This window comes from Dipodomys merriami, unplaced genomic scaffold (assembly GCF_024711535.1).
Source record: "Dipodomys merriami isolate MVZ:Mamm:240054 unplaced genomic scaffold, mDipMer1.0.p SCAF_24, whole genome shotgun sequence".
NCBI lineage: Eukaryota > Metazoa > Chordata > Mammalia > Rodentia > Heteromyidae > Dipodomys > Dipodomys merriami.
In genome coordinates this window covers 18079883-18093017 of record NW_027203826.1, presented here as the reverse complement: position 1 = coordinate 18093017, position 13135 = coordinate 18079883, and the positions used below count along the sequence as shown (strand labels likewise).

Below are 13135 nucleotides of genomic sequence, written 5' to 3'. Positions count from 1 at the left end.
TTGCTACTAGGAAGTGCTTTTGAAGGGCTATCTGAACTTTGCACCTGATTAGAAAGGTCCAGCAGTGGCAAGAGTTGTTAGGCTTTGGGCTATTTGGAGCCCCTCAAAGAAACTGTCTTAACCACTAATGTACTAGCTCTACTCTGTGTAGGTATGTGCCAGTACTGGGGCTTGAACTCAGGCCTTCTCCCTCCAGCTTGCCTTTTTTCACTCAAGGCTGGCTTTCTGTCACTTGAGTATGCCTCCATTTCTGGCTTTTTGCTGGTAAGAGTCTCTGCCTGGGCTGGTTTCAAGTCAAGATCCTCAGATCTCAGCCTCTTGCTAGCTCTGGCTTTTTAAATGGCCTGAGAGCACACTCATGCAAGAATTCCTCCTTAGAATCCTGGTGGCTTGTGCTGCCATTTTAGCTCTTATCCAGGTACTGGACGGCAGTAAGGAAATTTATGCTTAGAAAGCTCATATATAATCTTTGGTGAATACTCGCCTGTCCCTTTAAGGTTAAAGGCGTGGCTATTCTTACTTAGCCTATCTCCTCATTCTATTAACCTATCACTGATAAACTTCTATCAGGTAACCCAGTACCTTAAATATACAAGATTGCACTGTGAACTGTTGGTTGAAACTAATTCTAGGGAAGATGGAGAAAAAAAAATAGGCTGCTCTTTTCCACTGAAATTTTGGTTCTATTAATTCAAATCCTGCTCTGGGTTATCCCTGTCAAGGAATTAGTCACAATGAACAAACCCCCCAAGTGCTCAGGTCACTGTCTCTCTAGTCTACCTATAGGACTGGCCCAGTAAAGGGAGGCTAACTTCAACTGGGGAAGGGAAAAAAAAGACGCAGTTGAAGTAAGAAAAAGTATATTTAGGCCGGGTGCCAGTGGCTCACACCTATAATCCTAGCTACTCAGGAGGCTGAGATCTGAGGATTGCAGTTCAAAGCCAGCCCCGGGCAGGAAAGTCCCTGAGACTCTTATCTTCAATAAACCGCTAGAAAACCGTTAAGTGGTGCTGTGGCTCAAGCGGTAGAGCGCTCGCTTTCAGCTGAAGAGCTGAGGGACAGCGCCCAAGCCCAGAGTTCACCGACCAAAAAAAAAAAAGAAAAAGTATATTCATTTTAGCATTAAAGCCAGAAAAGTGCTGAACGGGTGGAGGAGGGCAGTCTCACGCTGGAGCAACAGGTGTGACAGGAATCACACTCTGCAAGGTAGATGTCTCAATTTCATAAGACTAGAATGAAAGATCTCAATTGGCTAAGGAAAATTGTGATATTTACAAATTATTACACTCCAGTCACCTCCAAACTGGTAGGACACCACCTTTTAAATAAATCACCATGCCAACAATATCCATAATGCTAATACTCCTAATAGTATCACATATTAAACCCATGGAGCTTTGGAGAGTGTCACGGTCCACTAGCCTATGACCAAGCAATATTCAAAGGACAATCCTATATCTAGGACACATCAGGGCTAGAAGGCTAAGACTTCAACTGGGTAGCAACAGCCCATGTTTGCTATTTACATGAATCACTGGCAGCTGGGTAGAGGAATAACTTGGGAAGAATAGGGAATGTAAAAGCAGTTAATCCCACATTAAATATTTTGACCTGTTATAAAACTAACTCAGGATTAGGACTGTTGGAATCCATATTAAAGCATGGTAGGTCAAAACCAAACTCTAAGTGCAGGAATCAGTTGTACTTGTCACAAAACAGAACCATTAAGTCTGAGCTTATTTTGCCTCTAAACCAAACATCTCCATTTTAAAAAATTGGGGGGGGGTAGGAAATGAAGGAATGAAACGGCACTTAGGTTTCCTTAAAAAAGAAAACCATGAAGAAAGTCAGAAGAGAAGCTTGTAAATGTTAGGTTGATTTATAAGCGCTGCTCTGGGCAGTTGCATGGTGTTTACAAGGAAGAGTTATCTAACTTTGAACATACTGTACATGGCAATTAGAAGTCGTCATGGCTAGAGAAAGAAAAGCCACAGTCAGCTGCCGCAGCCAGCAGAAAAACAACCAGAGTATGTAGGGATGGAAATCGAGTGTGTTTATTATAAAAGGAAAAAAAAAATAACTCCTTAAGAATCTTAACAAAGAAAGAAATATTTTGCACTGAGAGAAAAGACACAGGATACAAAAAAAAAAAAAATTACAAGTGTTTTAACTCCAGTCCTGTCCCTGACTCCTGGGAAGAGCAGAGTGGAAGGAGGCAGTTGAAGACAATTCTGCAAAATTAGACTTAGAAAGCCTACAAATTTGATTAAAATCTAAACTTGTTTTGCTTTAGAAAATCTTTAATATACCAAAAGGCCTGCTTTAGTGACATGCTAGCCTACAAGAAAAGTAACCCCCAACCCCCACCCCTTGTCAGTAAGTGTTCAAGTTGACCAGCCAACTCATACTTCTAAACCCACATGTGGACAAGTCCATGTGTGCCTTTTAAACCTCTCCACCAGGCTCTCATGATGGCGAATCATGTGCATGTATCTATCATCTCCTGCAGAAGGGTAGATGGGAAAACTGTGGGTGCTAATGGAGGACTGAGAACCCCCAAGAACAGCTTCTCCAGAACTACATCCCTCACCCCTATGGCAAAGGAGATCCTCATCTTGAAACCCAACTATTAGTCTCCAGTTTGGCACCCAGTAACTAGGATGATTTTTCTCCTTCAGGAAAAAAACCACACATGTCCACCCACGCATATATAACATTTTTTTGTTTTTACATTTAAATATAAAAATACTACTCTGCTTTGTGTTACCAATGGAGGGCCATGCAATTGAGGGACTTCTTTCAGGGTAGGGATGCAGTCCTCAGTTTCCAGTCGGAGCTTTGTGTTCATGGGAGGGCAGGTGGCCCCCAGCAGGGGAATTACCATAGCAACAGAAGGAGGCATTCCCCCCTCACCCCAGCCCCTCCCTCCTTGCCTAGCTCCCCTTTGTAATACAAAGTTGGTTTTACCTTGAGAAGCAGCTTTCTACCAAGAGGAAATCCTAACCTGATCAGTTAGGCCCTCCCCTGTCATCTACCCTGCAGAGAAAAGTCCTTCCCTCTCCCCCCTCCTTCAGAAACACATCCCCCCTATGCCTAATAGACAAGCATACCTGATGAGATCGGAGCAGTGGCTACCCCTCTCCCCCCACTACCACATTAGAAAGCTCCAGCGACAGGAAAAATGGGAGAGGGGGTGATGGGTGTAAAAGATTAAAAACTTGACCCTTCTACCTTGACCAAAGAAAGCAATATTAATTGAGCATAGGGAATAAAAAGACCTTGATCTTGCACCCTTCAGTTACAGAGGGGATGATCAGGTAACTAAGAGGAGGAGGAGAGGAGGAAGAGCTAGGAGGGGCTAGATGGCTGCAGGTCTAGGTAGGTCCTTTTAGTTTTTGTACTGGAAGGGCTCATCGCCAGTTTCGTTGAGAAGACATGTACGGACGATGGCTTCTGTCACTGCGTAAGGATCACAATTGGCAGAAGGGCGACGATCTTCAAAGTAACCCCTCTTCTCCTGGCCGACAGTCCGGGGAATGCGGATGCTGGCGCTGCGGTTGGCCACACCAGCCGAAAAATCGTTGATGTTGGAGGTTTCATGGAAGCCAGTTAGACGACGGGCATTGTCCAGCCCCCCCTTGGGATCATAGGCGCGAATGTGGTACTGGTGACGCTTGCTCAGTCTGTCAATGGCCTCCTCAATGAACCTACAGGAGATACAAGATTAACCCTTGACCTGGCCTGCAAGGTTGGGAGCAGGTAGGAATCAAAAAATGAAGTTCACTGAAATATATGGCCCAAATAGATACTCGTGGGGAGTGGCTTTGCCTTGGTATTTGGGTGCTCCCATGCTCACTACAGCATCTGATATTATTTGTTCAACAAAAAGATCGGAACTACTTGACTTTTTCCCATCATAAGCATTAAGCATATCCATTTGTGCAAAGCACAGGTGTCTCACACTTATAACCCTAGCTACCTAGGCAGGAGGCTGAGATCTGAGGATCACAGCTGGAAGCCAGTTCAGGAAAAAAAAGTGTGCCTCTTATCTCCAATTAACCACCCAAAAGCCAGAAGTGGAGAGCTGTGGCACAAGTGGTAGAGTGCTAGCCTTGATCGAAAAAGCTAAGAAATAGGGCCCAGGCCCTGAGTTCAAATCCCATTACAGTAAAGAAGAAAAGATTATCTAGCTGTACTGGGGCTTGAACTCTGGACCTTGCACTTTCTTTTTTTTTTTTTTTTTTGGATCCAGTCATGGGCCTGAACCCTGGGCCTGGTGCTGTCCCTCAGCTCTTCAGCTCAAGGCTAGCGCTCTACCACCTGAGCCACAGTGCCACTTCCGGCTTTTTTCTTTTTGCTTATGTGGTACTGAGGAATCGAACCCAGGGCCTTATGCATGCAAGGCAAGCACTCTACCACTGAGCCACCTTCCCAGCCCCAGGACCTTGCACTTTCTAAGCAGTTACTCTTACCACTGGAGTCATGCCCCCCCCCCCCAACTCCTGGTTTTCTGTTAGTAGTTTTCATTAAAGACTTTCAAGTGTTTGAATCCATTATCAGTATTCCTAGAGTATTATTATCCAGTACTTTTCAAATGGGAAGATGACACATCTCCAATACAAAGACTATGAAAGATTGATTGGATTGATCCTGTCTGCTCAATCTTTCTGCCACAAGAATGAATAACCCTGTCTGGGCTCAGTAGAAGCGATTTACCTCAAACCGTTCTCCTCCCGCATGGCCTTGGTGCTGAAGTTGGTATGGCAGCCTGCACCATTCCAGTTCCCAGGAATGGGCTTGGGGTCAAAGGTTGCTATCACGCCAAAGTCTTCACATACACGATGCAAGATGAAACGGGCCACCCAGAGATGATCTCCCATGCGGATTCCTTCGCAGGGCCCAATTTGGAATTCCCACTGGCAAGAGTAAGGTGGAGCATTAAAAATAAAGTCAACAGCTCTGCCTCAACCCAAGCTCCTGAACCTGCTTTCTTCATTCAGCCCATTCAAGTTGTAGGTTAATAATAAGTAGGGCAGTGGCAGCCCTTGCTAGCCAAAGTCCCCATTTACCTACCCACCTTGAAGTCAGACAGGAAGAGATGATCTAGAGCCACTTACCTGGGCAGGCATGACCTCAGCATTTGTCCCAGTAATCTTGATTCCAGCATACAAGCAGGCCCGGTAATGTGCTTCTACAACATCCCTGCCATAGGCTCTGTCAGCTCCCACACCGCAATAATAAGGACCTGGAGTGATATCAAGACAAAAGTGATGAAGAGTCAAGTAATCCAGAAAACCCCAGGCAGAAATCAGAAGGCCCTCGCCCTCATGCTTGCTCTCCTGACACTATCCCTGCTTTCACCACCAAGTAGGGGATGGGACAATTCAGGCGCACATCTTTGCACAGCCTTGGGGGGAGCCAAAGGTTCCCCTCTCAATCCTTTCTCCTCTCTTGGTACATTTAAATCCACCTCTGGGTTTCAGTCATTTTTAGCCCATCTCAGCTCTTTCACTCAGGCATTGCTCCCATCTCTAGAGAAAGGGGTTTGGGCTTCCCTAGCTACTAAGTACTTGAGGGGAGAACCCCAAATTAATCTTTATACCTCCAGAGAAGACTTACCTTGGGGCCCAGGGAAGCCGTTGGAAGGCCAACCAAAGGGGTGTCCATCTGTGCCCATGAGAGTGTATTCCTGCTCCATCCCGAACCAGGGGTGCTGGCTGCCCACCATGTCCATTATACGTTTACAGGTGTGTCTCAAGTTGGTCTCTAGAAAGCGAGTTGGCATGCCATCAGGGGTATGTGGGGACACGAATGCTGAATGTGCATGCTAGAGGGAACATGGCCCCTCCCATGGCAACCCAGGGCAAACCTTTGCAGGCCACATCAAGCTGGGAAAACACTCTGAAAGACTTGGCATAATTAAACTCAAAACTAAGTCACATGGAAATGGATACAGAGCAGAGCAAGTGCTCACCTATCAGCATGCTGGCTACTTTCCAAGTACCAGGCTCTTATACCCTCTATTCACAGGATAGCTGCTTCTAACTCTCAGCCCTATCCTGTTTTTTCTCAGCACTTACAGCCAAATCTATTTTTTTTTGTAACTGAGAATAATTTGTCCTTTAGGACGCTTACATACCAGTTATATAGTATTGGCTGTTACAAATGAAAAACAATTAAGGGATGAATTCAACTGGAAACAACAGCTTCCAAGCTAGAAAAGAACTCTGAAAGACAAACCATTCAACTGAATCTTCATAACAACCTGAGGTGGGTATTAGAAGTTTTCCTTTTTATAGACTAGAAAACCAAGTTCAGCAGCCAGGCGCTGGTAGCTCATACTTATAATCCTACCTACTCCGGAGGCTGAGACCTGAGGATTGTGGTGTGAAGCCAGTCTAGGTAGGAAGTCCATGAGACTCATCTCTAATAAACTACTCAAGAAAAAACTGGAAGTGGCGCTGTGGCTCAAGTGGCAAGAGTGCTAGCCGTGGGCACAAAGAATCTGGTTCAAGCCCCAGGACTGGGGAGAAGGGAAAAAGTTCAGCAATGCTATGCTAGTTGACTTGCCCAAATTACAGGGCAAGCAGCAGAGTCAGGAAATCCACAGCTGTCTGCTGGCTTCATATTCCAGGCCCTTCACCAACAATAGTCTCTTAAAGCAAAGCCATAGAAGAACCAGAGTCCCCTAAGAAACACTGGCAGTGTGGGAAAAACTTCACAGAAGTGAAGTTTTAGAAGGTAACTGCATAGTGGTACATGCCTATAATCCTAGCATTAAGAAGTTGAGGCAGTGCCGGGCACTGGTGGCACGCCTGAAATCCTAGCTACTCAGGAGGCTGAGATCTGAGGACAGCGGTTCAAAGCCAGCCCAGGCAGGAAAGACCGTGAGACATCTATCTCCAATAAACCACCAAAAAAACGGAAGTGGCGCTGTAGCTCAAGTGGTAGAGAGCTTGCCTTGAGCTGAAGAGCTGAGGGACAGCACCCAGGCCCAGAGTTCAAGCCCCACGACAAAAAAAAAAAAAGTTGAGGAAGATTTCAAGTTCAAGGACAGCCTGGACTACATAATAAAAACCTTGCCTCAAAAAAAAAAAAAAGCTGACTATCTGAAAATAAACATGTCTTAGAACAGACAAGTCACAGAAGAAACAGGAACTCAGAAGTGCAGCTACAGCAAAGCTAAGGGAAAACATTTTCAGTGAACCAAGACACTCATTTTAATCAGTGAATAGAAAGACATAAGAATCAAACAATAGCCAATACTGAATGTGTTTGTTCCCAAATAATCCACACATATTAACTCAAATCTTTCAAATGAGTAAGATCAGTTTAGTATTTATTTCCTCCATTTAAAACTCAGCAAAATGGGGCTGGGAAGGTGGCTCAGTGGTAAAGCGCTTGTCTTGCATGCATGAGGCCCTGGGTTCGATTCCTCAGCACCACATAAGAAAAAAGAAAAAAGCCGGAGGTGGCGCTGTGGCTCAAGTGGTAAAGCGCTAGCCTTGAGCTGAAGAGCTGAGGGACAGCGCCCAGGCCCAGAGTTCAGGCTCCACAACCAGATTCCCCTCCCCCCCAAAAAGCTCAGCAAAATGAATTACAGGGAATAAATTAATCGCCCAGGTTCATTGGCAATAAGAGGTAGATCAAAGACATAATTTTCCTGACTCCAGGATATAGATTCCTTTTTTTTTTTTTTTTTGGTTGGCCATGGGGCTTTAACTCTGGCCTTGCCACTGTTGCTCAGTTCCTCAGCTCAAGGCTAGCACTCTAGTACCTGAGTCACAGCACCACTTCCCGTTTTCTGGTGATTTATTGGAGATAAGAATCTCACAGAAAAAAAAAATATCTCAGACTTTCCTGCCTGGGCTGGCTTTGAACAATGATCCTCAGATCTCAGCCTCCTGAGTAGCTAGGATTACAGGTTCTTAAACGTATGCAGGCCTGTGTCACTAAGAACTCTAATTAGTAAAGACAGAAGAATTCAATACCATTTTATATGCAACCAGTAAAAAGGGTCCATGGAAAGACAGGCCCCATCGTCTCTTTTCAAGAAGTTCAGGGCACAGAGATGGACAACCAATCCCTGACATTCATAAAATTAAAAATAGTGCTGAGATAATCTAAGCTTCCCAATACTAACTCAGAATGTTGCTTTGTCTTCTTCCTTCCACAGAAGGCATGAACTGGTAGGGACAAAAGGAAGTGGTGGTTTCCCAATCCTGTGCATACCTGCAGGCTTCCGGTTATACTTGAATACTTCACACAACACCAGCTTGTTGGGGTCCTTGCGAAAGGGGTCACGAAACATGGCAGCAGGGAGAAGATACATGTCACTGTTGGAGCCTTCAGACTGGTAAGTACTGGAACCATCAAAGTTCCACTCAGGTAACTCTGGAGAAAAAGAAGGAAAAAAATTAAAAACATACAGAAACTTTCAAGGCAGGAATACAGCCAAGCAGGCCCTTATCTCCCTTTCTATTTACTTATTTTGTGTGTGTGAGCTAGTACTGGGGTTTGAACTCAGGGCCTCAGGCTCTTGCTTGACTTGCTTGCTGCTCAAGACTGGTACTCTATCACTTGTTGAGCAAGCCATAGCTCCATTTCTGGCTTTTTGCAAGGACTTTTCTACCAGGGCTGACTTCAAACTGCGATCCTCAGACATCAGTCTCCCGGAGTACCTAGGATTACAGAGGAAGCGGCCAGATCCTTTCTATTTCTGAGGATCTGTTGTCTTTCCCTGAAGGGCGTGAAGGCCCCAGCATTATATAAACCTATACATCTTACAGCTCTCCCTGAGTTCCAAATAAGACCATTGTATCACTTCCTTGTAAGAAACACCTAAGGGCAAACATTGGTGACCTCTTAAAATAACTTCACTGGGATGGGGGAGGATTCTGCTTCTCTCACTAAGCCAAATCATTGCTTCCTTCTCTCACTCACTGTCCTCTATGCCTGTTACTGTTTTAGTTCAAGCTATGTCCTTTTAGATAAAGTAACAGATGCATCCATACCACTTATTCACTTTCCCCACTGTTTTGAGGGGCAGTTTCTTTGTTTCTCCTGTGAACTATGAGTTCTCAGAGGCCAGACTCCTACTATGTATACTCATAGTCCAATCTGCCACATAAGCACACAAGATATATGCTCTACATCACTTATTCAAATATGAACACTGTAGAAAGGGCAAGCTCTTCTAAATTTGGTAAGAGGTGACAGTCTTCCTCCTTGCCCCTCCCCAAAAAGGGAGATGCCTATGGCTCATTCTAGACTGAAAATTGAAGGACTTGATGCTAATATAATAGTTCTGGAAGTATGAGACCAGAGGATTTGAAAATTTCTAAAAGCCCATGGATAGGCCCCGTGCTAATTTGTTTAGATTATTAAAATGAGCATTATCAATCAAAGTCTTAACTAAGGACATGGCTTAAATGGAAAACCACTTGCCTAGCAAATGAACTTTTGAGGTTAAGCCCCAGCACTGCTAAAATAAAATTAAAAAAATAGCTAGACACTGGTGGCTCACTCCTGTAATCCTAGCTACTCAGGAGGCTGAGATCTGAAGATCTGCAATTCAAAGCCAGCCTGGGCAGGAACATGCATCAAACTCTGATCTCTAATTAATCACCAGAAAACTGGAAGTGGTGCCGTGGCTCAAGTTAGAGTGCTAGCCTTGAGCTGAAGAGCTCAGGGACAGTGCCGAGAGTTCAAGACCCACGACCAACAAAAAGAATAAAATTAGTAGATAGCAGTCAGGTTTCAAACTGGGCTCCTGGGGATATCTTAGAGGCAGCTAAGTGGGGATGAGCAAGTTAGCAAGGACTCTACTTCCATACACTCCACTATCCAGATTCAATGTTCTTCTTTAATATATTTGGCATATGAACAAGTCTCTTATTTAAATCAAAGGTTCCATTGTTACTCTACTCTGAGGCTGAGCAAGAGCTTAGTGTTGACTGAAGTCAGAAAAGCCCTGCCTTAGAAAAGCTTTGCAAACAGAACAAAGGTCAAATCCAGTGGCTGTGTTGGTCTAAGGCTGCTGACCACCTGAGGCTACTTGATACCCCTCCCCCACCCCCATTCTTCCCAATCTCTCCGCCCAATCTCACCTTCTACACACTTGGGCTCACAGTCCAGGGTTCGAGTCTTGCAGCGCAGCCCTTCTCCAGTACCATCAATCCAGATATACATGGCTTGGACTTTTTCGCCCTGAGGCAGGGACATGTACGACTGCTTAATGCCTTTGTTCAAATGAGAACTTGCTGAGGTGGCCATGGTGGAAGATGCTCTGGAAAGAGAAAAGTAACTATCAATACCCACTCCAAATAATCTCTGCAGGAATGTCCGAATCCTGGAGGCAGAGAGGGTGGGGAATGGAGAAGCACTCTAGCAATCCCAGGTACTCAGGGAGGGACCCAGGAGGTTAAATAGAATGCAAAGATAGCCTGGAGCAGTTACTGAGACCTTATCTAAATGGACGGTGGTATGGCCCAAATGGTAGAGCAACTAAGAGACCCTGGATTCAATACCCCAGTACCAGTTACACTTACACACTTACACACTTTTACACACACACACACACACACACACGTTTGGGGCAAACTCTCCCCTTTGGAAATGAATATATCCAAAGGTGCATTATTCCCTCTATTTTCAGGGGATTTAGAGTTTTTTAGTAAATAAAGAGCTGAGGATCAGTATCCAGACCTAGAGTTCAAGCACCACGACTGACCACCCCCCCCCAACAAAAAAACTAGTATGAGGGAACAAATGAAGACATGGCTGTGGTTTCTGTTCTGAGTCTTTCTCCCTTAGCCCTTGGACCCTAGCTGATCTTAATGGAGACTCCTTCCTCCTCCCCCCCTTAATCATTTCCATTTGAGAAATAAAATAGGGAGTTAACTAAAAGATTTAATAAAGACTGGAGGCTACCTGAAAAGTCCTGCAGTATTATTATCACCAAGATGACAAAAACAGCCCACACAAGGCAGACTTCAAGACGGTATGATGTAAAGTTCTCACCACCAAACACAGAGTTAGGGTGAAAATAACCATCTCTGGACATGGCAGTTAGAAAAGCTTCTCAAGTAGGAAATTCCCACTTTTAATAATTTTTTAAAAAAAATCCTGGATTTTGAAAGCTTGGAGTCATGCTATAAAAGCCACAGCCACAAAACCTCTGGAAGAAGAGACTGAGGCCACAAAACCAGCCTCACTCAACACAAGAGGAAATGCACCCCGCCCCCCCCCCCCCCCCCCCCCCCCCTCCTTCGCCCAGGGTGGCTGTAAAGGGAACATATTGTTCTCCTCCAATGACTTGGGCAACTTTCTGAAGTACAGTGGCAAAGTTTCTACGGGCAACCGTCCATGTTTGCCCAGCTGAAAACAACTGCTTCTCCTCCAACAGCCTCACCCTTCCCCTGGGGAGCAGTTGTTAGAGAACCAACCCCTGCCTGTACCTCCAGCATTCTAGAGACCTAGTGTCAAAATCCCTGAACCTTTTGGGGTGCTCTCTAGACTACAAGCCGGGTCAGCCTCTCTCTTCCAACCTGTTACACCTCCCACGACCAAGTCACACTTTCAACACCTCCAGCTGGATGCCAGCAGCCTAATTCTCGATCCACAAGGGGCCACCCGGCGCCCAAGCTCACGTGGGGTGCAACGCGGCTGCCAGAGCCCGGGTCCTGTCTCCCTGACAGCTCACTCACCCCAGCGGCAGTTGGTTTAAGGGATTGGGGTGACTGTCTCTAGCCCTTCTCTTTTTACAGCCGTGATCGTCCTCGACCTCGCGCCTTCGGAGTCTGGGCGAGGGTGATGATGGAGTGGGGGACCCGGAGCGTTCCTGCCGAGAAAAGCCAGGCCCAAAGCCTTTACACCCAACCCACGATTTTTCTCCCGGGTTCACAGAGTAGGTGAGGAAGCCGAGGTAGTTGGGAGACTCCGATGATCGCGACCCCAGGTCTTCATCTTCACATCTCCGCCCGGCTCTGTGGCTGGGGGAGGTTCCCCGCCTCCCGGCCCCGGGGGAGCTAGGATAATCCACTTTGAGAGCAACCCCTTCCCACGGACAGGTCCTAAACGTTGTCGCTCGCCCCTGGGGCCGGCGGTGACTTCAGGGTCTCCTCCACAGGGCCATGCCCGGGAAGGCGGAGGCCGGCGGGGAAAGCGAGGGGGTCCGCGGGAGAGTCCGCGCGCCGCTGCGGCCTCTGCCTGGCCAGGTCTCTCCACTGCGCCGCCCGCGGGCCGCGCCGCGGCCCCAGCTCCCCTCCATTGTTCCGTCACACGGGCGGCGCTCCGGGACCCCCCGCGGCAGGGCCCCCGGGACCCCCGGTCGCCCCCAACTCCCGGCTAAACCGCCCCGCCCGGGGGGAGGGGGGAACCCAGCGCTCGGCGTGCGCTCGGGCCGGGGACCACACGGCCACCGGGTGCACACGGCGCCCGGGCCACCCCAGGTCGCCCGTTTCCGGGGGGCGGTGCCTCGGGCCGCAAAAGTAGCCGAGGAAGATCAAAACAACCCGCCCTCCCCACCGCTGCCCTTCCCCTGAGCTCGGCCCCGGGACCGCCCGGCCTTCGCCAACCGGGCAGAACCCGAGATCCGAAACCCGCGGGCCGGGCCTCGAGGCCCGGAGACGGGAGGTCGGGGACAGAACGAAAGCAGCACCCGGGGGGGGGGGGCACCACGATCCGGGGTTGGCGTCCATCAGCCGGGCACCCCTGGTCGGGCCTGGCGCTTACCCGGCGGCGAGCTGGCGGGATGGTGGGCGGACAGGCCGCGATCGCGAGGCGGATGGCGGAGAGGAGGTGGCGGTGCCGCTCACAGGCCCGGCGCGGGTCTCATTCTCGGCTCTGCGGGCTGCCGGCTGCCGCACCTTTTTATCCAAGGTCCCGGGCCGTCCTCGGCACTCTGATTGGTTCGTTGCTGCCCGGAGCCCGAGCTCATTAGCTGATACGCCCCGGGGTCCCGCGGCCATTGGGCGAGGAGTCTTGAGGACTCCGCCCTTCCGAGAGAGCGAGTCTGGGAAGAAAGAAAGAGAAAGGGGGGCGGGGTGGGGGGAAGCGGAGGGGGAGGAGGGGACGCCAGAATGGTGGTTGGAGCCGGCTGCGCGCACGGGGACGAGGCCCGGCCGGGGGAGGA

The 13135-nt window shown here is 48.0% G+C and overlaps 1 protein-coding gene across 2 annotated transcripts; it reads right to left on the bottom strand.

The window, feature by feature from the left end:
* Positions 1–2032: 2032 nt before the first annotated feature.
* Positions 2033–12861, bottom strand: Glul (glutamate-ammonia ligase). Of its 2 annotated transcripts, XM_070034315.1 has the most exons (8): positions 12736–12816; positions 11709–11842; positions 10110–10288; positions 8233–8394; positions 5620–5766; positions 5118–5245; positions 4717–4916; positions 2033–3707 (listed from the first exon to the last, which is right to left on the bottom strand). In XM_070034315.1, the coding sequence occupies exons 3-8, from the start codon at positions 10273–10275 to the stop codon at positions 3389–3391; spliced, it is 1122 nt and encodes a 373-aa protein (XP_069890416.1). In that variant the 5' UTR covers positions 10276–10288; positions 11709–11842; positions 12736–12816; the 3' UTR covers positions 2033–3388. The 2 variants fall into 2 exon arrangements, with proteins under 2 accessions (XP_069890416.1, XP_069890415.1); XM_070034314.1 differs by lacking the exon at positions 11709–11842 and having other exon boundaries at positions 12736–12861.
* Between the last annotated feature and the right edge of the window lie 274 nt (positions 12862–13135).